Source organism: Artemia franciscana, chromosome 5, assembly GCF_032884065.1.
Source record: "Artemia franciscana chromosome 5, ASM3288406v1, whole genome shotgun sequence".
Taxonomy (NCBI): domain Eukaryota; kingdom Metazoa; phylum Arthropoda; class Branchiopoda; order Anostraca; family Artemiidae; genus Artemia; species Artemia franciscana.
The window spans coordinates 13,467,558-13,490,920 of record NC_088867.1 but is presented as its reverse complement, the minus strand read 5'-3'; the positions used below and the strand labels follow the sequence as shown (position 1 = coordinate 13,490,920).

Sequence of the window (23,363 nt, the reverse complement as noted above, 5' to 3'; positions counted from 1 at the left end):
CCATTTTCTGTTGATTCATGGATTATCGTGAGCTCTTCAATAGTTTTTTGTCTTGAGACATGTCAAGAGTGCAAAGTTGTTTCAGCTTTAAAGTTTTCAGAACGCTCGAGGTTTCACACGGTGGTGTTGTTCTTAAACCCGCCAGGCAAATTTGTTTTGTGGAGTTGGACGATATTTCGGAGGTGGATTTGGGTCGCAACTTCGAAGAAATACAAAATCCTGGGTAATAGTACGGAATTATTTTGGTTTAAAATCTTAGATAAATTTTGATTAGGAGGTACGGGCTCAAATATCCTCCTCTCTGGTTGCAGGCCTACTCTCCCCAGCAGGAGTCGACTTTTTTGTGTTAAATTAAAATGAGAATCGTATGATTTTCGCCTGTTTAAAATATTTTTTCAAGTTTTTCCTTAGCTCAGGCTTTTTTTTTTAACAATTCTTTAGTTATATTTGTAAAAATTTGGCCACAATGCTCATTTTTTTTAAATATTCTCCCTTAAGAAAATTTCAGTTTGTAATTTAAAGCGTAATCAAGTTTATTGCAGACCCATAGTTTTTCTGGATTAATTTTCCGAAGCTTTTTATTTGTCTAAGACCCTTAAACTTCTACCCAAGAGGTTTTAAAAAATCATTCTGAAAATGCTCTAGGCATTCGAAAAAGACATGAATTTTCTTAATTTGTATGGAAAGTTGCATCAGGGGAGCTTTTCCAAAGAATCGAACCTGTCGAATCTAAAAAAAAAAAACAATTTTTATGGAAGAAAATGTTGGTGATGGAGCAATTCTAAATTAATATTTCAAGTTTAAAATTAAGACTTGAATTCGTATAATACACAATAGTTATGTTACAATATACAAATTTACTTTGTTATTTATTTGAAAGGTAGGATTGTTTATCCTTGAAGTTCTGCAGGTAAGAGGATTGATGCTGAGGAGACTCTCCGGATGTTTCCACTCCCTGCCTTACACATTAAATTCCTGTAACTTATCATACCTCTGGACGTTTTAGTTTTCGTACTTGCTGTCCCCAACAATTTTGTAAAAATCTTGTAAGCAGTTAACCTACTGTGACCCCTTGTGCAACTGAATCCTCGTGTCACTTACGCCCGTGCATATGAAACCTTTTGTAACTGAACTTTCTTGCAACTGAACTCCTGTGCAATTGACCCCTCGTGTAAGTGAACCCCCTTCCAAATCAACCGTATCTAAATGAACCTTCATGCAACTGAACTCCCGTTTAACTGGACCAACGTGCACATCTCCATTTAATTGAACCATTGTCCATTTGAAACCCCCAATTTAATGGATCCACGTACAGCACACCTTCATTTAACTGAACCCCCGTTTAACTGGACCCACGTGCTGCACATCCTCATTTAATTGAACCCTCGTGCAACTGACCCCTCCCCTAACTGGGCCCTCGTGTAACCCAACCCATGTGCAACTCAACCCTATTTAGCTGAACCGTCATTCAACAAATAAATCTGTCTCTAATGGCTTGTGACGTCCGATTTTCTTTTTTTTTCTTTTTTTTTGACAAAGAAAATGATTTTCAAAGGCATTTATCTAATGACTTTAGCGAACAATTAAATAAAAAAACAAGTTTTTTTTTAACTGAAAGTAAGGAGCGACATTAAAACTTAAACGAACAGAAATTATTCCGTATGTGAAAGGGGCTGTTCCCTCCTCAACGCCCCGCTCAGAGCGCTAAAGTTTTTTACTGGTATAAAAAGTAGAGTTGAGAGAAAGAGTCAAACTTTAGCGTAAAGAGTGGGCGTTGAGGATGGAACAGCCCCTTTCGTATACGAAGTAATTCCTGTTGGTTTTAAGTTTCAATATCGCTCCTTACTTTTATTTAAAACAACTTTTTTTTATTTAACTTCTGAATGTTTTTGAATTAATGCATGTTTTGATTTTGGCTCTCCACACATGAATAATTAAAACAAAATTTACATATTAATTTATTTTTTTTTGGCTAAATGACTTTCTCATAGTTTGATCGGACGACTTTGAGAAAAACGGAGCAAGGGAGGAGGCCTTGTTGCCCTCCAAATTTGTCGGCTACTTAGAACGGTAACTAGAACTTTTAATTTTTTTCGAACGTTTTTATTAGAAAAAATATACGTAACTTACAAATTAACTTACGTAACGATCTTCTATATTCGTATGTTTTTAGTACGTATATGTGGGAGTTCGCCCCCTCGTCAATATCTCGCGTGTGTTCAAGCCCTGGGCAAGAAAGTTTCGCTGATTTTTAAATATATAGAATAGAAGGATAAGTTGTTGTTTTTTTGGAGGGAGGGGGATAGTTTTACACTGAAAAAGTATAAAAAATACAACAAAATTAACCAACAAATAAAGACCCTTTCATTTGTATCAGCTTTTATCACCTCCGACAAAACGGGTTGTATTATATTTTCTACTTATACTATTGATTTGAGGAGGATTCAGTGGAATGCAGTTAATGTAAATGGGGGTTAAGTCAGACAGGTTTGGGCTAAATTTGGCTTGAGGTGAATGAAAATTGAGTTAAATGACCGTTGAAATGTACGGATTTAAACTGAATGGGGGTTGAAATAAATAAAGACAGAGTCGCATGAGGGTTAAATTACACAGAGGTTGAGCTGAATGGGTTTGAGTTTCATGGAAATTTAGTTGAGTGTAGGTTGAATTGTATGGACGTTGGCTTGAGTGAGGGCTGAGATGCATTGGGGTTCAGTTGAATAAGGGTTCATTTGAATGAGGGTTTAATTAGATGGGCACTGGGTAGTACCACTGTTCAGTTAAGTGACCGTACAGTTCTACGAGGGTTCAGTTTCACGGCGTTCAGTTGAACGTGTTCAGTTAAACGAGGGTTCAGTTAAACGGGGATGAATTGCAAGACAGTTTAGTTGAATGGGATTGACTTGCACGAGGGTTCAGTTACACGAGAGTTTAATTGCACAGGAATTCAGTTGCCCAATGGTTCTTTTTTATGGGGTTTAGTTGCACAGGGTTCAGTTACACGGGGGTCAAGTTGCACCTGGTTTCCGATGCACGAGGTTTCAGTTACACGCACGCCTTTGATGTTTGTCAATGGACAAAAGAACGCAGTTACGGGATCTATGGAATACTTACGAAAAAAAAAGCCGAATCCTATTGAAAATGTCATACTCACCCTTTCCTTATATTAAATAAAGAAACGCAAGTTTTTTAACAGAAAGAAATGGAGCAACATTAAAACTTAAACGAACATAAATTATTCTGTATATGAAAAGGGCGGTCCCCTCCTCAACGCCCCGCTCTTTATGCTAAAGTTTGAATCTTTCTCACAACTCTACTCTATAAAAAAAAAAAATTTAGCGTAAAGAGCGAGTTAATGCCGCTCCTTACTCAGTAAAAAAAACTTGTTTTTTATTTAATTTCTGAAAGTTTTTAAATTGATGCTGGTTTTTAATTTGGCTCACTGAACATGAATAATTAAAACGAAATTTGCATATTAATTTAACTTTTTGGTTAACTAATAATAAACTTATAATAACCTGAGTTTGATTTTTGTTCCAGTTGTTTAAGAATGACTCCTGAATCACAAAGGCTGTTTAATTGGAATAATAACCTCCTTTAAAAAAAAAGAAACTTAAGCGTGAGAGTGAGATATTGAGGAGAAGCAATCCATCTCGTATACGTAATATTTTCTGTTCGTTTTAAGTTTGACTTGATTGTGTATTTTAGATTTTGTTTGTTTTAGATTCACATATCCATCCCTAGTAATACATCGGTATTACTTTTTTTTGTGTGATTACTCGTTTTAATTTTGCGTTTTGCGGTTCATTTTTTCATTCTTGTAATTTTTGTTTATTTTAAGTTTTGAGTGATCATCGTTTTATTTCTGCTTGTTTGCGGTTTTAGTCAGATTTTTTACAATTATTTTAAAATTAAATCTTCGGAAAATATTTCTTTTCAGTGAATTTCTGTTTATTTTTAATTACACACTTTTAACATTGTTTAATTTTAGGAATACTTAAAAAGCTTTTTTTCGGTCTTCTATTTATAGAAGATGAAGGAAGATAAAAATCAAACGAATATTTTGCCTCGGAAAGAATTTTAATCATAGCACTTAAAATACATTTAAATGCAACAATTAAGAAAGGAAAAGGAATAAAAACAAATGTTAAACTAATAGCCTATATAAGATAGCTATTCCATGCAACATACAAAAACCAAGAAAGTAGAATAGTATGGCTTGAGAGCGAAATTGTCCCCCTTTTTTGAGAATTCATTTTGAAAAAAAAAAAAACATGAATGAAAATGTTGAAAGCTCCATAGCCCAGCTTATAAAAATATGACATTTTAAATCTTTCTTTGTTTATCAATGGGAGTAAAATAAAATAAAATAAGTAGGATATGAAATTTTGCTCGTAGGATAGTTTCCCTCTTATAAAAAGTGCTAAGGGGTCGATCGGAATAAAGCTAAATTTTCTGTTGCGACATAGGGTATTCATCGTCTCGTAGTTACCATATAGGTTCCATTTAGGTAAATTTTGAGTTCCCACATAGGCTATTCAAAAAAGTGAAAAAATATGCTAAATGGTAGGATATATCTAAAATTTTAATCTCTTATAAGATATAATTATTTCGCTCTGAGTCCGTCATATACATCAATGAGCATGTCACAACATAGAAGCAACTGTCAATAAAAAAATGTAAACAAATTGAAATTTAGAATCAAGAAGCCTGGTATGTGTTCGATAAGCAGCAGTTTTCTGCGATAATTTCTTATCAATGTTTTTACTACGTAATTTACGGTGAATAGGGAGGGATAAACTCAGACGTTTGAGCTATGTCGCTAAAGTTAAGCTTTAGTTCTATGAGATGGACTTGTGCGCCACCAACTCTCACACTTGGTGTTTCTTGTGCTTCAATCACAGATCGAGTGCCAGAATTACGTTCTTTTTCAACTATTTTTATTATTCTGTTGTCAGTTGTTTCAGTGTTGCGATAAGATTAGCTCATTAGTAGCCTATTTTCCTTCCTTGGTTTTTGCATGGAGTAGCTGTTATGTATATTGTTTTACTTTCTCTTTTTGCTCTTTTAATTTTGGACTGCTTCCATTTTTAATTATTATGGTTTAAATTCTTTCCCAGTTTTTCAAAGCTGAGGAGGCTTTGTTGTGATACAGGCAAAACATTTCTATGATTGTTCTGCTTCTATTGCTTCTTACGGGACATAGACCCATTATTGTCAAGATTGACATCTTCCGCTTACAAAGCTCTGCTATTCAGTCACAGTGTTCGATAAGCAGCAGTTTTCTGCGATAATTTCTTATCAATGTTTTTACTACGTAATTTACGGTGAATAGGGAGGGATAAACTCAGACGTTTGAGCTATGTCGCTAAAGTTAAGCTTTAGTTCTATGAGATGGACTTGTGCGCCACCAACTCTCACACTTGGTGTTTCTTGTGCTTCAATCACAGATCGAGTGCCAGAATTACTCTTCAATTATTTTCTTTGTTTTATTTATATTTATCGCCCCATAATTTAAGCTTTGATTCCATAATTATTTTCTTTTATTCCATAATTAAATCTTATTTTCTAGTTTCATTCTATGTTTTTATTATGTAATTCTCTAATCTTTTGATTTCATACTGTATTTAGTTCTATATTTACAATATTCTTTCTTTGATTCTATGATCTTCTCTGTATTACTTTCTTGTATCAATATATATGATTCTTTATTTTAGTGTGTATTCTGTAATATTATTTCTTTTTCTTTTAATTATTAATGTAAATATAGGATAAAATTTAATATAATACAAGTCAATTCAAAATCTATATTTCAGGCTCGAGATCAGATGGTGTCTAGAGATGTTATTGATGCATCTATTGTCAGGTCTTCTAGCCCTGTTTTACGAAATCCAAAAAGGTATATTTGTTAGAAAAGGATTTGTTTCCACAGTAATAAGCGCACCTTTAAAACTAGCTAGGATTATCGTTAATGAATAAAGTTCATAAGTACAAAACATTTCTAGTGTTTACATTTTCCCATTCAGTTCAGTTTACATTCAGTAACAATTCAGTTTACATTCAGTAACAACTCAGTTTAGATTTAGTAAACTGAATTCTCCTTATAATATCTCTCCTTATAATATCCCAAAATGTTTTAACTCTTTTTCACAAATTCCTTATAACAAATTTGGGGCCCTTTTTATCATCCCCCATGTTAGCTAGAGTACAGGAAAAGCAAATCAGCGCAATCATAAGATATATTCTGCACTTGTTCGATTTACTGCATTTATTTGACTTGATTAGCACTTTATTAGGTTGAATTTTGTTATTTGAGCCAATTCAAATTTCAGTGGATGAGAGCTTTTTTAAGTGGTTTTTGATAAATTTTATTTTGACTATACCGAATCAATAAGAATATTTACTAGAAAATTTTTAACTGTCATAAAAATTCTATAAATTGGTCACAGCTGAGATGCGAAATTAATGGCCTTATTTTTTCTTATTCTGTTTAAGGTCTTAAAATTTTAAACTCTAAGGTGGACCTCGTAAATTTTGTTTATAGCTATTTGTAGGTAAGTAAATATCCCTCCTCTTTCTATTTGAGGATTCTGATTATTTTATTGGTTCTCCTTGAGCTCACTCTCTATAAAAGAACCAAAGACGATAGATTAGGGAACCGTTGTACACAAAATATTTATTATGGGAGGGAGGGCTTTGTAAATAAAATCATGGTTCATAAGTACAGATCAAAACACTTAGGGATGGTTGGTCTGACATATCTTTTCTCAAAGGGGGAGAGTCAAAAATACGTAAAAATAAATTGGGAATTCTGTTCTGTAAAACAAAAAAATAACAAAAAAACACATAATCAGTTAACATTTGCTTTCGCGATTGACTAGTAAAGGTTGATTGCTTTGAGTTAGTTAAGCAAACAAAACTCGTATACTCTAGCAAAAATTGTCAGATAAGTAAAAAAAAACATTTGCATAGAAAGAAGCGTATTTTGATTTTTACATTTCTAATTTCTTTATTATCTTTGTGTTCAAATGATATTGCTTTAGAAATCGCTGATCTTGATTTATTTTTCCACGGATCTTGATGGGGTCTATCATAATCAATATTAATTTAGAACATGTAAACAAAAAAAAATTCTCATCCCTCCTTATATTATGCCTCTTTAAGCATTTTTTTTTCTTCCTTTGGTCTAGCAATAAATATCTCATATTATACCAAACTATCCAGTTTAGTTCAATTTGTCCAATTATGGCTCATTTGCCTTTTAGTGATCGGTGGCACCGGCGGCAACGAAAGACGTGGCACCCACCTTGAACGCTTTTCATATGTCGAATGTTTAAGGAAGGACCTTGTGTACCTTTTCTTTTGATATACAAGGAATCATTACTGCCTCTATCAAGTTTAACTGGCGATCATCCATAGAGTGTTTTAGGCTTTTTTAATTATTACTTTGGTTATCATCAATTTCGGTTTTTCAAAACCATAATTGTCCTTTTGGTTTTGCAAATCCGCTTGAAGTCTGCTAGCTATATTTTGGCAGATGAGGGAGTACACTCACCCTCTGTTGTGTTCAACTCCTCCTGCAGCTCTGCAGAATTAAAAACGTTCAAAAAAACACTTATTTTGTTACGACTCACTCCTTAAAATAATTTTGGAAAACAGTAATCATTTTATTTTTTTAAGTTTATAGGATGAAAACAACTTGAACTATCTCTGTCAGATCATTGACACTATTTGGCTTTTCAAGATAATGAAGCCCCAAAGTCACTCGGGGAATGAGAATTTCATCCTTCATTATACTTCATATTACTGCTGATGCTACTGCTAGAAAATCGTCGTGACGTTAAGCCGCCTGAAGCTGATGAGCATGGCATTTCTTTTCCTCCATCATATCTTGTTCGGTTTCTTATTTTAGCTCCTTTTCCGCAGATTCCCATCAATTTTGAGTTGCTTTTATTGTGTCATCTCAACATTACTCATAGGTGTCTCGACTTCGTGTTACCCCTTTCTTACCTTTTTGTCAGATCCCTCTTAGAATATATTTTTTTTGAATCTATGACACTTTGATAGGCCATTTTTTCATAGGAAGTATGCATATGAAACATGTTTACGTGATAATTTTGGTATTTCGTAAGCTAGAGCCCTAATCTTGCATTAAGACTTACGTTTCCCACACGTCAGTAAGCTTTGTTTTTAAAGTTATTTTTGAGTCATTTCTCGATAAATTTCTAGTATATCAATTAATTTTTGATATTGTCCATTCAGTTGAGCCTTACTTTGTCACATTCAACCCTCTTGTCTTGAATATTCAACTATTTAGTCGCATTTGGATCCTTTGGCCCTTTTGCACGCCCCTTGGCTAATGTAAGGCGCATTCTACTTTTGCTAAACTATCTATACTGACTAGCCCTTAATGCAACCTCCATAAATTCTGGGGACCTGCTTTCCCAGCCACCCTTTCACATTCTATAGACTCTGTACAACCTTTATCTTTGATTGAAACACTGTCAAAGTAAAGAAATGTGTCTGCTTTTTTTTTAAATCTATTCATCTACTTCGAAATCCCTGGGGGACCTCCCCATGCTCTAAAATTCTTTGCCTATTGCAGATTCATGTTAAGACCATACTAAGAACTAGTTAAATATTAATTTCTATGAATTTTATGTGCATTCCTTGAGAGAGAGGTTTGCTTTTCTTTATAATGCTAGTTTCTCAAGTTATCAAGCTGAGTATCAAATTTCTCTTGTTACAAACAATTTTAAATGTAAAATACAGTGTTTTAAGAAATGAATTTTCAGTAATATATAGTCTACAGAAGATTTATAATTGGCTTTTGTATTTTGACTTATGTTTTATTCATTTTTTTATTATTATTTTGTTGACCTTGTATTATCTAATAGTGCTAAGGTGTGTTAATCATCTCTTCTTTCCTACCTTTTTTATGTATTTAAAATTTGTATTTACTTTCCTTTTAGCTCTTTTTGCTTTCTCTCGTCATGTTCCTTGATATTGCTGCTCTGCAGTATTTTCTATTCTGTATTTACTTTTTTTTCTTTGTTTATTCATGTTCTTTCGGTTTGTCATGCTTTTTGCAAGCTTTTTTTTTGTCGGGCAAACGGTTTGTAATTTCGAGCCAATCCAATGATAAATCTGATTATCTTTTTTGGGTATAAATTAATAGTCATTATTATATATCTCTTATAAAGATCTCTATATATGAACCCCTTTTTTCTTAAATTGGGACAAAAAAAAATCTCTTTTATGTAACCAGGAATGATATTTTTCTTCCCTTTTCAATTCTTTCCTTTTTATATCTTCTTTCAACCCCTAGCTTGTTGACTATGACTATTGTATTGTTGATAAGTCCAAAAGTTTTTTAACGCCAGCATCCTCTCTTTAAATCTCTTTCCCCCTGTTTTTCTTACAAAAGGAATTTTCCCTTCTAGAAATTGGAAATTTTATTATTTACAATAGTATCTCTTTTTTATTTTATCCATTAAAGTATATTAACTCTGATAATTAAATAAAATATTTGCTTCAATTAGCTGAGGCTATTAAGCTGATTATAGTTTCTCTTTTCAGCGGAGATCAAGTGCAAATGGAGAGGCTTTCCCCGGAATTAAAGGGAACTCTGGTTAACTCAAAGAAGAGGAAAACTAGTGTTTCCACATTGGTAAGCAAGTCCTTGTTTTTTTAATCTTCGCCATTTCCATTATTTCAGGCTAAACCTTCTTTTGATAAACGGTAAAAAATAATAAGTAGAAGAAAAGGTATAAATCCTAAAAGGTAAAACCTTTCGTACTTGTATTAACTAGAAAATACCAATGGTAGTATACTGAGTCACAAACATTTACGTCACAAATTGCTAAAAACATGAATAGCATGCATAGGCTACAGAATGTACTATTTATCTTGATCAACCTTATAGCTCAGAAACTAAGGACTGGTCGTGGGATTTTTTCCATGTATCCATTGGCCTTACGGGGGAGGGTAATTAATAAAATAAGCTGTAGGGGTTTCCTGTTGCTAATTTGTAAGATTCAGGTAATAAACTGCATAAGCCTTTGATTGTGTCTATTGAGGTCGAAAATATATCAGGTATTGGCCACAATTTGTTCAATTGCCTTTTCATAAATTACTGAAGTCAAAATTGAAAACTAAATAAAATATTGTGAAGATAAATCTTGGCCATATAGGGCTTAACCTCATACGCCAGTGCTGAATATCTTAAAAATTAAGTCTTTATAAGGAATTTTAAATTGTAATCAATTTTAATTATGACCCAGGCTGCTTAAAGTCTGCGGAATTTTTAATTAGAATGGCCCTAAATACAGGATTGAAATCTGGCCCACATGTTAGCTTTTTCTCAGACCCAGACTACCTACAAATACTCCCAATATATACTGTCATTTCGACATTGTTATTGTCCAAATGACATTTTTGGTTCTAGGTGTCCCCCCTCCACAAAATTCCCCATGAAGTATTCTGAATTGAAAAAATTTTCCCTAGAAACTTCCCTCCCCCTGAGGAAAATCCCACAGTGGAAAACCCTCCTCGCTGTAAAATTTCCCCTGGAGAATCAGCCCCGCTGAATTTCCCCCCTCCTCAGATAATCCTCTTCCCTCGGTAAATTCCCCCCTCATGTAAGACTGAGCAGCCACTGAGAAAGTATGACAAATAAAGAAAATGAAGAAATAAGAAATGCTGGGTGTAAAATATAGGCAGAATATGTGGTGGAGAATATTCTATAGTAGGTATTGTTACATTTATATTTTTTTCAATTCTTTTTTTTTTCCTGTTTCTGGAGCTTGATTTATCTTAGCAGGGTAAAATAAAGGTTAGCACTGTGGCTGTGAGGGTGATATCAACCCCGAAGGCAAACTTATTAGATATTTCAAAATTTTGGAACAAAACGGATAGCTCAAAATCTTGATTCCATATCATAGTGGTTAGAGGTTTGACAGGTACCAGAAGAGGAATGAGAAGGAGGCTGATTACTCTCCAATAGCCTACGACCTTTAAAAAGAACACAAGAAGTTTCAAGCCAATCGAATGAGCGCCTGCCAAGTCTAGGGTAGGCCCTTTCATCCGGAGTGGGTGGAAAAAGAGATTTTGGGACCTTTACGGTTTTTTTTTGGGCTGCATTTTCAGGGAAAGCAGTATTTTATTTCCTTATGCATTGGGGCCACATTAGCCAAAGATTTTAATTAAGTTTCAGGCCAAGCGAAAAAAATCTGGTCCTTTTTAAAACATTGTGTATAAACGGGAAAGCGAGAAATATTTTTGTTTAAAATTGCTGAAAATAAAGCTACCGGTAGAATATGCACAACCCCCCCCCCCCCCCCCCCCCAAAAAAAATCTTTTCAAGGCTCAGTCTTGTTTTTCCTATCTCTGTGCCGGTAGATATGTAAATGTAATATTTTAAGCTACACAGGAAAGATTGTCGCAATAGAGAAGCACTACTATACCATCCCCCCATAGCCAACAATAATGGCACAGATCAGAAATATTCTCAGAAATCAAGATGGATTAGATATCAACTCATACCCCCCCCCCTTTCCCTAGAACTCATTCTTTACTTATCTGAAGGCTTAACGAGAGTTAAGGTATTTTGGCATTAAAATGAACTTTTTGAGGCATCGCCCCAGCCTGTAAAATGATCTACCTCTTCATCTTCATAATACCTGACGCGCACTGACGGATCGTTGCATATAATCTTATCGAATATGAATCAAATTATTTTGGTTTAATGAATCTTTAAAGGAAATATCTGAAATATTTTTCTTAACGAGAAGGGAGGTATGATCCTGCAGCTCCCTTTTTCAGGCTTAGTTTAAATGAAGGGAGATGGTCGATTAGTACCTACCCCCCCTGGCCCTTTCCTATATGCATTAGACTCATGGAGATTTAAACAATGTGGATATTGAAATGCGCTCTTTTGGGCATCTGGTATTCTCCCAGCATGCACAATGACCCATCACCCATCCTTCGTAATAGCTGATGCACAAATATACGATCTTTTTCGTTCTTTTCATTTGTCTTAATATAACTTTTACTGTTCAGTCTTACGTTTGGGGAGAATTTCTCGCGGGGATTTTCGACATGGAGGAATTCTCGCTAGGGGGGGGGGGGGGATACGCCAGACCAAAAATTTTTTGGACACTTATTGTGTCCTGATTCTAAAGTTCTTGAAGCTAATTTCAGGCTACTAGGAGGATTTAAGCATTACAAACTAAAAAAAAAAAATAACTGCTACTATAAAAGCACAGAGATTATTAAATCTTTTGTTCAATGGCAAGTTCTTACGTGAAAAAGTCTATGATTGATTCTACTGCAAACATGTTGATAAAGCAGTCGTTAATTTTATTCTCATGACTTTTTTTATATGAAGTCTTTCCTGATAAGCAGAGAGGGGAGAAATTTTTTCTGTTTATTTTGGAAAGAGACATATCTCGGAGTAATCTGACAATTTTCTGTGCAACTGTTGGCTTTTTATTGCAAGAGAAACTGTTAATCTCATTTGTGAAATAGCAAATATTTTTGAAAGATTTCAAAACAGGGCTACCATTCCTTCATGAGATAAGTGTTTGAAAGTTTAAAGGGGTAGTAAGGTACACACTGAAACCAAAATAGGCCGATACCAATTGTAAGACATATAGTGGAGTTTTAAGCAACGGTTGGCTGTTAGCTCATAATCATCTTCGGAAATGAGGGTTCGCAACTTTTGCTAGTTGGTGTACCTATTATTTGTTTCCGGTATATTCGATGGTCAGACCAATTTGGTTCCAGTGGTAAGACATGTAGGGGACTTTTAAGTAATAATCGGCTGTTAGGCTACAATCATCTTCAGCTATGAGGGGTTTGCAACTTTTGCGAGTTGGTGTACCTAGTATTTATTTTAAGATCCTTAAAAATTAAAAACTTCAGTGTTTAATCGAAGCGAGGAAACAAAAGTTAAAGTGTTGCTCTCGCAACACTTTACTCGGTGAAGCTAAACAAAGGTTGCCGCAACACCTCACGTTGTCGATGCAACGTAGTTCTAATATAATTTGTAAAATGAAGATATATTTTTAAGATAGGATTTCAAAGCAGGATTGACATTTGGACAGATTTACTATCTGAATGATATATCTACGCACTTTTAGTTTAGCCTTATTCTCAATTTTTTTCAGCTTACCTTGTGTTGTTAGAAGGGTCTGAGCGTTACAAATCAGAGAAATTAAAATAAGTACTATACTCTATCTAAGTACTATAGAAGCCCTGGGGTCACAATTATCAGGCTATGTATATATATATATATATATATATATATATATATATATATATATATATATATATATATATATATATATATATATATATATATATATATATATATATATATATATATACATATATATATATATATATACATATATATATATATATAATATATATATATATATATATATATATATATATATATATATATATATATATATATATATATATATATATATAATAATTCTCAGGTTTAATGGAAATAAAAGTGGAAATTATTGTAGAATTTAATGATAAATCACAGATACACAACTTATATTTTTCAAGAGAGACTTACTTATTAAAGGAATGTTCAGTGGCCTTAGTAATTCAGTGGCTTTTCATACTGTAACGGTAGAATATTTGAAATCAGAAACACATTTTCAATAAATACAATGGTGAATTATGGAAGAACTGCTTGTATTTGTTTGGAGAAACTTGCCCACCTATTGAAAGTCCAGATACAAATTTAAGGGAAACAGGTATATACTGTTAAACCGGTCTCGGCCTTAAAAATGGCCACGGAAAATAGGTGTAGAGTTCACATTACAATGGTGGAATACTTAAAATCAGAACGGAATTTTCAAAAGGATAAATTAGGAAAGAATGCCTTACATATTCAGAGCCAAATTTGGGTAAAGTCCAGATATATTGGCAAGCAGTATCTGCCTGTTAAAAAAGTCGTGGAAAATGGTGCAGTGTTCACATTATGACGGTGGAATATTCAAAACAAGAATCGAATTTTTAATAGAAAGGTTTAAGTTTTTTAGGGGGTTCATTTGTTTAGAAGAAGACCAGACTGACATTGATTCTGACACGAATTTAGAGAAAGCTTAGACGTGCTAGTAGAACGTTGTCTTTCCTTAAAAAAAACTATTATGGAAAATGGTGTAGTATTCACATTATCAAACAGTTCGTGGTAACGAACTGTAGTTAGGAGCGACCCGGCTCAATAGTAACCAAAACTCTAAAAAATGGAATTTTGATACCAATAGCTATATCAAAAGAATCGCATTTCAATGCTGGTTTTAAATATATAAGTTGTCTATATATATAAGTTGTAGAACGTATATATATAACGTTATATATATAATATATATATGTATATGTAGAACGTTATATATATATGTAGAACGTTATATATATAAGTTGTAGAACGTTGTCTTTCCTTAAAAAAAACTATTATGGAAAATGGTGTAGTATTCACATTATTTTACAAGAAGACCAGACTGACCTTAATTCTGACACGAATTTAGGGTAAGCTCAGACGTACTGGTATAACGTTATCTTTCTTTAAAAACTATTATGGAAAGTGGTGTAGTATTCACATTATAATAGTTAAATATTTTAAAATTGGAATGAAATTTGTGAGAGAATGCAATAATAAATCAAGAAAGGACGGTTTACATTACTTTTGAGAAGTTCATTTGGTTAGGAAAAGATCAGAAAAAAAATAGTAAAACATTAATTCAGACATATAAAAAGTCATGTACACCAAAAAGGTCATGTACACCATGTACACTATCCTTGCTGGACACAGATGGCGTGAAATTAAACCCTAATTCCATCTTACTTTTGCACGTAAATCGATGAAAACTTCTATGCCGTGTGATATTTTAGGTTAATTCATTTTAAAGCCAAATTTTTGAGATACGCTTGAAAAGAAAATTAATTCAAACAGTTCATGGTAACACCCTGTAAATATGAAGCCACTTGGCCTAAAAGCAGCCGAAACTCTAAAAAGGGGAATTCTGATAACAATTAATACACGAAAAGGATGTATTTTTTATGCGTATTCCGAATATATAAAATTCATTAAGTTTAATCTTACTTATCAAAAGCTACAAGTCTGAGAAAATTTGCCCGATTTTCAAAAAAGGAGTAAACACCCCCTAAAGGTCAAGTGATGTTAATGGAAATCGCACTATTAGATTCAGCATATCCAAGAACCCAGTTTGGAAGTTTCAAGCTCCTGTCTAAAAAGAATGCGTAATTTTGTATTTTTAGCCGAAAGGGAGATCGCAGATGCGTGTTTCCTTTTTTTCGGGGATGATCCTATTGAGTCAACAATCCTAGAAGATCAGGAGAGTTCTCATTCGAACGACAATGAAAATTTATAGTGCTCTTTTTAGTGAATTAAAAATTGGAGGGTAATTAGCCCCCCCCCCTCCCATGCCTCTTTCTTCCCAAACACATCCGATCAGAACTTTGAAATAGCCATTTGATTTAGCATAGTTGAAAGGTCCGATAACTATGCCTCTTGGGAAGATATGATCCCCACAGCCTCCGAGAAAAGTTCCGTATAGTTTTACCAGTCCTGCAATTTCATCGTTGTTCACATATAGTATTTATTATTGGGAAATAACAACTATCCAATATATTGGAGATTACCATTTTTTTTGGGTGGGGGGGTTGCGGGGATAATTTTCTGTAGATAGGAAAGTTTTTCAGGAAATTTTACGCAGATTACCCTGGCATGATTTGAAAAACTTTTCGAAAATAATAGAAAAAAAAACAGTGTTTTTCAAGGGAAAGTTTGGACCAACATTAAAACTCAAAACCAACAGTAGTTATTCTGAATGTGAGGCTATCCTTTCCATAACCTTCGCTCTTGGCGCTAAAGTTAAACTTTTTGTCCCAATTCTTGAGAAAGATTTTACGCAAAATTTTAACTTTTTGTCACAATTCTTTAAGAAACACTTTACGCTAAATTTTAGATTTTGTCACAATTCTTTAAGAACAATTTTACGCTAAATTTTAAATTTTGTCATGATTCTTTAGGAAAGACTTTACGCTAAATTTTAGCTTTTTGTCCCAATTCTTTAAGAAATACTGCTCAAACCCAAGGGTTGTTAAGTCTAAATGAGAAGTGTTTTCAGAGAACTTTAAGAATTTAGTGTAAAGAGTGACGGTTGAGGAAGGGGCTGCCCCCCTCCCTCATAGACAGAATAGTTTCATGTTTCAATGTTGCTCCTTACTTTCAGAAGATAAAAACTTTTTTTTTCTAATTTTTGCAGAGGATAAAGATATTTGCAATTGAACTGCATGACCACATTGGCACTCAAATTCTTTGTATGATTGCTGCTTACTATCTTTGTAATGCCAGCGCTCAGAGAACGAGTATTTCACCCCAGAGACTATCTTAGGACCCGTCCCCTTCTACTAAAGTCTGATAAGAAACCCTAAGTGTAGCGAAAAAAAAAATGAAGATAGAGAAAGAAGCCATATTATTTATCAAAAGAAATTAAATAAAAAAACAAGTTTTTTCAACTGAAAGTAAGGAGTGACATTAAAACTTAAAACGAACAGAAATTACTTCGTATACGAAAGGGGCTGCTTCCTCATCAACACCCCGCTCTTTACGCCAAAGTTTGACTCTTTCTCTCAACTCTTCTTTTTAAAACAGTAAAAAACTTCAGCGTAAAGAGCGGGGCGTTGATGAGGAAGCAGCCCCTTTTGTATGCGAAGTAATTTCTGTTCGTTTTAAGTTTTAATGTCGCTCCTTACTTTCAGTTGAAAAAACTTGTTTTTTTATTTAATTTCTGAACGTTTTTGAATCAATACATATTTTGATTTTGGCTCTCCGCAGAGGAATTTGCATATTTTTTTTTTTTTGGCTATATGGCTTTCTCATAATTTTGATCGAATGATTTTGAGAAAAAAAAAAAGAGCGGGGAGGAGGCCTAGTTGCCCTGCAATTTTTTGGTTAATTAAAAAGGCAACTAAAACTTTTAATCTTTTACGAATCTTTTTATTAGTAAAAGATATACGTAACTTATAAATTAGCTTACGTAAAGAATTTTTTATTCTCATGTTTTTATTACACATATGAGAGGGTTCGCCCCCTCTTCAGTACCTCTCTCTTTACACCATATCTTAAATTTTGTCTCAATTCATTAAGAATGACCCCTGAATCACAAAAGCCGTAGAATAAATAGTTGACATTACTAAAAATACTTTAGCGTAAAGAGCGAGGTATTAGGAGGAAGTGAGCCCCTCATATGGGTAATAATTTATGTTCGTTTTGTTTTAATGCTGCTCCTTACTTCCAGCTGAAAAAACTGTTTCATATTTATTTTTTCATTGTTTTTTTTTTAAATAATGCTAGTAAATCCTGCGCTTCCTTCATGGAAATTTTCTTCCCCCATGACAAATTCCTCGATGGAAAGTTCCCTCAGTATATCCCCCTCTTCTCAACCCCTTCCCCAACCAAAAAATCCTCCCGAAAACGCCTGTACACTTCCCAATAACCATTACTATATGTAAGATCTGGTCAAAGTTTGTAACTTGTAGCCCTCCCACGGTGACTGTGGAGGAGTAAGTCGTCTCCAAAGACATAGTTATAAGGTTTTTCGACTACGCTGAATAAATGGGCTATCTCAGAATTTTGATCCGTTGAATTTGGAAAAATAGTTAGCGTGGGAGGGGGTCTAGGTGCCCTCTAATTTTTTTGGTCACTTAAAAAGGGCACTAGAACTTTTCATTTCCGTTATAATGAGCCCTCTCGCAACATTCTAGGACAACTGGGTCGATACGATCACCCCTGGAAAAAAAAAAAACAACAAACAAACAAATAAATACGCATCCGTGATCTGCCTTAAAAGTTACAGAAAAATACAAAATTCCACATTTTGTAGATAGGAGCTTGAAACTTCTACAGTAGGGTTCTCTGATACGCTGAATCTGATGGTGTAATTTTCGTTAAGGTTCTATGACTTTTTGGGGGGTGTTTCTCCCTATTTTCTAAAATAACGCAAATTTTCTCAGGCTCGTAACTTTTGATGCGTAAGACTAAACTTGATGAAACTTATATATTTAAAATCAGCATTAAAATCCGATTCTTTTGATGTAGCTATTGGTATCAAAATTCCATTTTTTAGAGTTTTGGTTTCTATTGAGCCGGGTCGCTCCTTACTACAGTTCGTTACCACGAACTGTTTGAAAAAGCCCCGCCCTTTTACAGCTGGGTTAACTAATGCTTCAGGCTACCTGGTGCTTAGTAACAAATCCAGACTAATAGGATAAGTAATTTCTGAAGAGACAAACAAATCTGCTTTTTTATAACTTTATTGACTCTTATATTTACGTGCTTTGTAGTTTTTTCGTTTATCTCAAAATTATTAATAACGTTCTAATTTATTACCTTTTTAATATTGTACTTAAAAAACGCCTTTTTGTATTTTACTTGAAAAATCGAAGAAAAAATAACAAAGTGGTCCCTCCTCTGTAGAATGTGAAAAATTCGTCTCCCCTTATCAAATAATTTGTGGTACCGAACTGTAAGTAAGGAACGGCGCGTTTCAACAATAACCGAAACTCTAAAAAAAAGAATTTTTATATCAATAGAAGCGTCAAAAGAATTGGCTTATTATACGATTTCAAATATATAATATTCGTTAAGTTTAGTGTTATACATCAAAAGCTACGAGGCTGAAAAAATTTGCTTGATTTTCAAAAAAGATGGAAAACACGACATAAAATTAAAGGAATCTTAATGAAAATCACACTATCAAATTCAGTGTAACCATGAACCCATTTAAAGAAGTTTCAAACTTCCATCTGCAAAAATTTAGAATTTAATTTTTTTTTTGCCAGAAGAAAGATCACGGATGTTTGTTTATTAGTCTTTTTTCTTTTTTTCCAGGGGTGATCGTATCGAACCAATAATCCTAGAATATTAAGAAAGGACTCATTCGAAAGGAAATTAAAAGTTTTAATACTTTTTAAGTGACCAAACGTACTGTAGGGCAGGTAGCTCCCCTCCCACGCTCCTTTTTTTCTAAACTCGTCTGATAAAAATTTGAGATAACCATTTTGCTCAGCATAGTCGAAAGATAGAAAAACCATTTCTTCGATGATGATTTGACCCCCACGCCCCGGAGGAAGGACAACAAGCTATGAACTTTGCCCATTTTTTTTACAAATATTATTGGTTATTGGGAAGTATACAGGTATTTTTCGAGGAAGATTTCTGTGGGGGAGGGTTATTTTCTACGGGAAGAATTTTCCATAAGGAAGGGAGCTTCTGGGGGTGAAGTTTGAAGAGAAATTTTTACACGGAGGGGGGGGGGGTAATTTGACAGAATTCATATACAAAGCTTACTTTCTTAATTGTCTTGCTTTCTTTTTGGTGACTCCGTTGATTTGTCGAGATGTTCTGAGGAAAGTGCCGAGGAGGTTTTCAAAAAGATCGGAATTTTCTGGGAGATTTTTCCGTGAGGAGGGGGATTATCCAAGGGATAAATTGTCCATGGGGGAATTATTACTGGGAGAAATGTTCCATTTGGGAATTATCACCGGGAGGACTTCTCCATGGGAAATTTTATGCGGTAGAAACTTTTCATGTGTGAGATGGGATTTTGGGTAAAGTGTTCCACATATGGAGACTCCTGCAATGACTTGAAAATCGATCAAAAATTAAGTAAAAAACAAGTCTTTTTTACTAATGACAGTATACTAAGGAGAAATTTTTAAGGCAGAACGTTCAAGGCTGGGGGAATTTCAGGCAAGATGGAAATGTCCGAGGAGAAATTTTGCATCAGAAATTATGGAGGAATATCAGTGTTGATACTCCTATATAATTGTAGGGAGGGGGGACAAGAGCCAAGTGTATCAAAAGTATATTTTTACACTAACTATTTTTTACTTTTTTATTAATATTCAGGTAAATATAAGAGATGATCTGGGGCAAGAGGAAGTATAAATTAATCTTTGTCCTTCCTTCAGTTGGATTAAGCTTGAATGTTGCTCAGTGATAGCACCCTTCTCAATGCAGACTTGGTTTAACACAAAATATTACTGTTCTTGACTAACTCTTGTTACTGCTGTTACTGTTCTTGACGTTACTTTGTTCTTGATTTCCTAAATAGAACTTAAAATAAGGTTTTGTCAATTGTTTTTTAGTTCTTTTGAAATCCTACTTTCATTGGCCGTTTTCTTCTGTAAAGGGACGACCATTTTGCCAATTTCTCACCCTTTTAAATGAAATACTTGCTAGGCCTAAAATCTATTTCAAAGTGTAAATATTTGATTCATCTCAAGCTCTGATTTGTTAAATGTACCTTGAATCTTGATTTCAAATATCCTTAGGAGGCATTTGGAAGCACGGACAATTTCTCACCAGATAATGCTCTACTATCCACTATTGACAAATGTTGTCAATATTTGTTCTTTTCTTTGTTAGCAGGCAGTATTAGAAATTCTAAGGAAACAAGGAACTGTGAAATAAAAAATACCTATGTACTTCGGATGGAGATATTAGATTTAGGAAATGTTTGAGTGGCTAGATGAAAAGGGATGTCTAAAATAATAAAACATATATACTAGGCATTTGGTCTCGCTATTACGATTTTGGTCTTTTTTGTATTTATCCATGCTTGGAATTTCAATGTTTGTAACTATTCTTGGTGCAACCTACTAATTTTAAACTGCAATTACTTGTAGCTTATTTTCTGCAAGGATTCATTTTAAAGGCCAGGTTGTCTTTGCTCTTTTAAAAAGAAGCGTTGCGTTGTGTTGTACGAAACAAGGTCGAAACTTATAACATGTATTAATTCGTTGCGAACAAAGAGATATACCCCCCCCCCTTACTAGATAGTAAGAAAATAGTAGATCAGATAAATTTAAAGTGAAATGTGGACGATTTTCCCCATTTTGGTCTAGAAGTTCCTCGGACATTTTGTTTGGGGGAGGGGGAGGGTTCAACCTACTTTTTATATCAGTGGGCAATTTGTTTACTTTGAACTCTAGCATCAACTCTGAATTTACCACTTTTAATGGTTTGCATTACCATTTGGTATAACGTTCATTTAGCTATCAACATATATTCGCTACGATTTTTTTTCATCATATAATGTCGGTGTTGCCCTGATAAGTAGAATTTGTTTTTAAGGAGGCTAATTTTCCTGAATCGGGACTTTAAGTTCTCTCGTGAAGTATTTTATTATGATGATAATTATGGTTCCGTTTATATTTGACTCGAATCTCTTAATTCTGATATATGGATTTTCAGTAATATTTAGCAATGGAACATATCGCGCAATAACGCTCATTTCTGATTGTAATTTGTGAACTAGGTGAAAAAAAAAGTAAGAAACTAATTTAATAATGGCTCGTTTTTAGCACCTGTTGATGGTCTTGTAACTGGAAACTAAGACATAAGAAAAAGATTTTATGAATTGCAATTTCTAAAAAATTATTTTGGTTTTCTCGCAGTTAAAGGTATTTTTGTCTAGGGGGAAGGGAGCTAAATATATAGTTTACCGGATTACTTGTTAACTTGTTTCGAATTCACCTAAAATATTTATGGATTTTTTGTTCATAAATCCATGTGATATTAATCCAAAATATCTGGAATTAACAACCTGATATCTAAACATGGTGATTACGTTGAAAGGAGATTTAGTAACTTAACTGGATTATGTTAAATGCCTGGAAATTACATGAAAGGTCACCTGGGGGAATCTCCGTAATCTCTGGAGATCTGTTACATTACTGATTGATTACGTTGCATGGCTTAATATTGTAATTCTTTTGCTACTGTGGAGGAAGGATTGCTCTTTTCTGAGTTATCATCGCATTTGGCATCTATTAGAATTTTACTCCATTGTACCAAATCGTGAAGTTAACAGGAATTACAGAGATATTTTCCATATTTTTTCGTACTGTTCTTAAATTTGTATTACTTATTTTCGAATTCAACCCCTCTGCTCCTAAAAATCCTCACCCTCGAATTTTTGAGTTCCTGACTGATAAGAACATATACTTGTTTTCGCTTGTCCTGTATCTCCGTACACATTTTTAACGTTTCCTCGCAGTTTTCTATCTCCTGAATAATTTCTCTTTGCTTGCTATTTTGTGAATATAAGATCATGAATCCTCTTTTTATTATTTGTGAAATTTGTTTATTGCTCAGTTTCTATGCAAGCAAAAGTTTCACATTATATTTCAACACATTGGAGCAAAATAACATGTTCATGCCGTTGTTATTCAATTTAGTCCAAACCCTTTCATAGCCACTAAAAAGTTTCATCAAAATAAATTTGTGTTAGAGTGGAAACGTAACACGTAAAAAGAAATCTTGACTGTATGACTACGTTGACTAGTGTGATCTACTTGTGAAAGACTAAGAAACTCCACAAAATGTGTATTTTAGAAATTGGTAATATTTAGTCTATTGGCCTACTTTTTTCAGTATATCAAGAACTATACACATGGCCAGATGAATGTCCTAAACAAGTCTCGGCTTTCTATTGGGACTTTCTATTTTCTATTGGGATATGCCAACTTACTGCAGCACCAATCTGCTTGTGGCCAATACAGCTTTGTGTGCTCCTTCCCCGATTCAATCTGTTCGGAGCTTCACTCTTTTCCCCTCCATTAAGTTCCAGTTTCTTTTAAGATCTTCCTCATGATATCCTCCTCTACTATCTACGGTTTACAGAGCTGTATTGACTTGTTATGACTCAATTTAGCTGGCGAGCATTGGATTACGAGATAGTGTATGAAAAGTGTTTAAATGCGCGAGCAAGTAAACGGCCACAATATATCGGCCCGAAGTAAACGCACACAGGAATGGCGACATTGTTGCTTGTATAATCAGTCAATTTTGGCCCTCAGACCTACACACACAGTGTTTGCTACTGTTTACAACTCCTGCCAAACACCTGGAAAGATGCTTTAGAAATTCTTTGCTGGTTGAAGAAAACCCTAATGAGCCCACCATAACCCATGCAGTCTATTATCATATAATTATATATGGCTTACCGCCACTGATGAAACAGTCTCTTATCTTTTCTGTTTGTTTAAAGATCATCAACGAGAGGTGTAAAATGTACACTATAATGCCAGGCTATTTGAAGTTAGAGGGAGAAGGACGGTGGAGGTGAGTGAATTTCGAATTACAATAAATGATTTATAATACCACTGGAGATTTAGAACAGCTGCACCATATCTTTCTTATTGTTGATACTTTTAATTATTTTCTTCTAGAAAAAAAAGATATATATAAACTTAACAACTGGAGGAAAGTGATCAGCTAGACGTTTTTCAACCGCAAATTTATGGCC

The 23,363-nt window shown here is 34.0% G+C and overlaps 1 protein-coding gene across 2 annotated transcripts in view; it reads left to right on the top strand.

Annotated features, from left to right (window-relative positions):
* LOC136026998 (regulatory-associated protein of mTOR-like) overlaps window positions 1-23,363 on the top strand; it is a 272,404-nt gene that overhangs the window by 213,499 nt on the left and 35,542 nt on the right. For both annotated transcript variants that reach the window (XM_065703879.1, XM_065703880.1), the window contains 2 exons: window positions 5,817-5,899; window positions 9,580-9,670. In XM_065703879.1, the coding sequence (XP_065559951.1) occupies window positions 5,817-5,899; window positions 9,580-9,670 (174 nt within the window). The remainder of the gene's footprint in view (window positions 1-5,816; window positions 5,900-9,579; window positions 9,671-23,363) is intronic.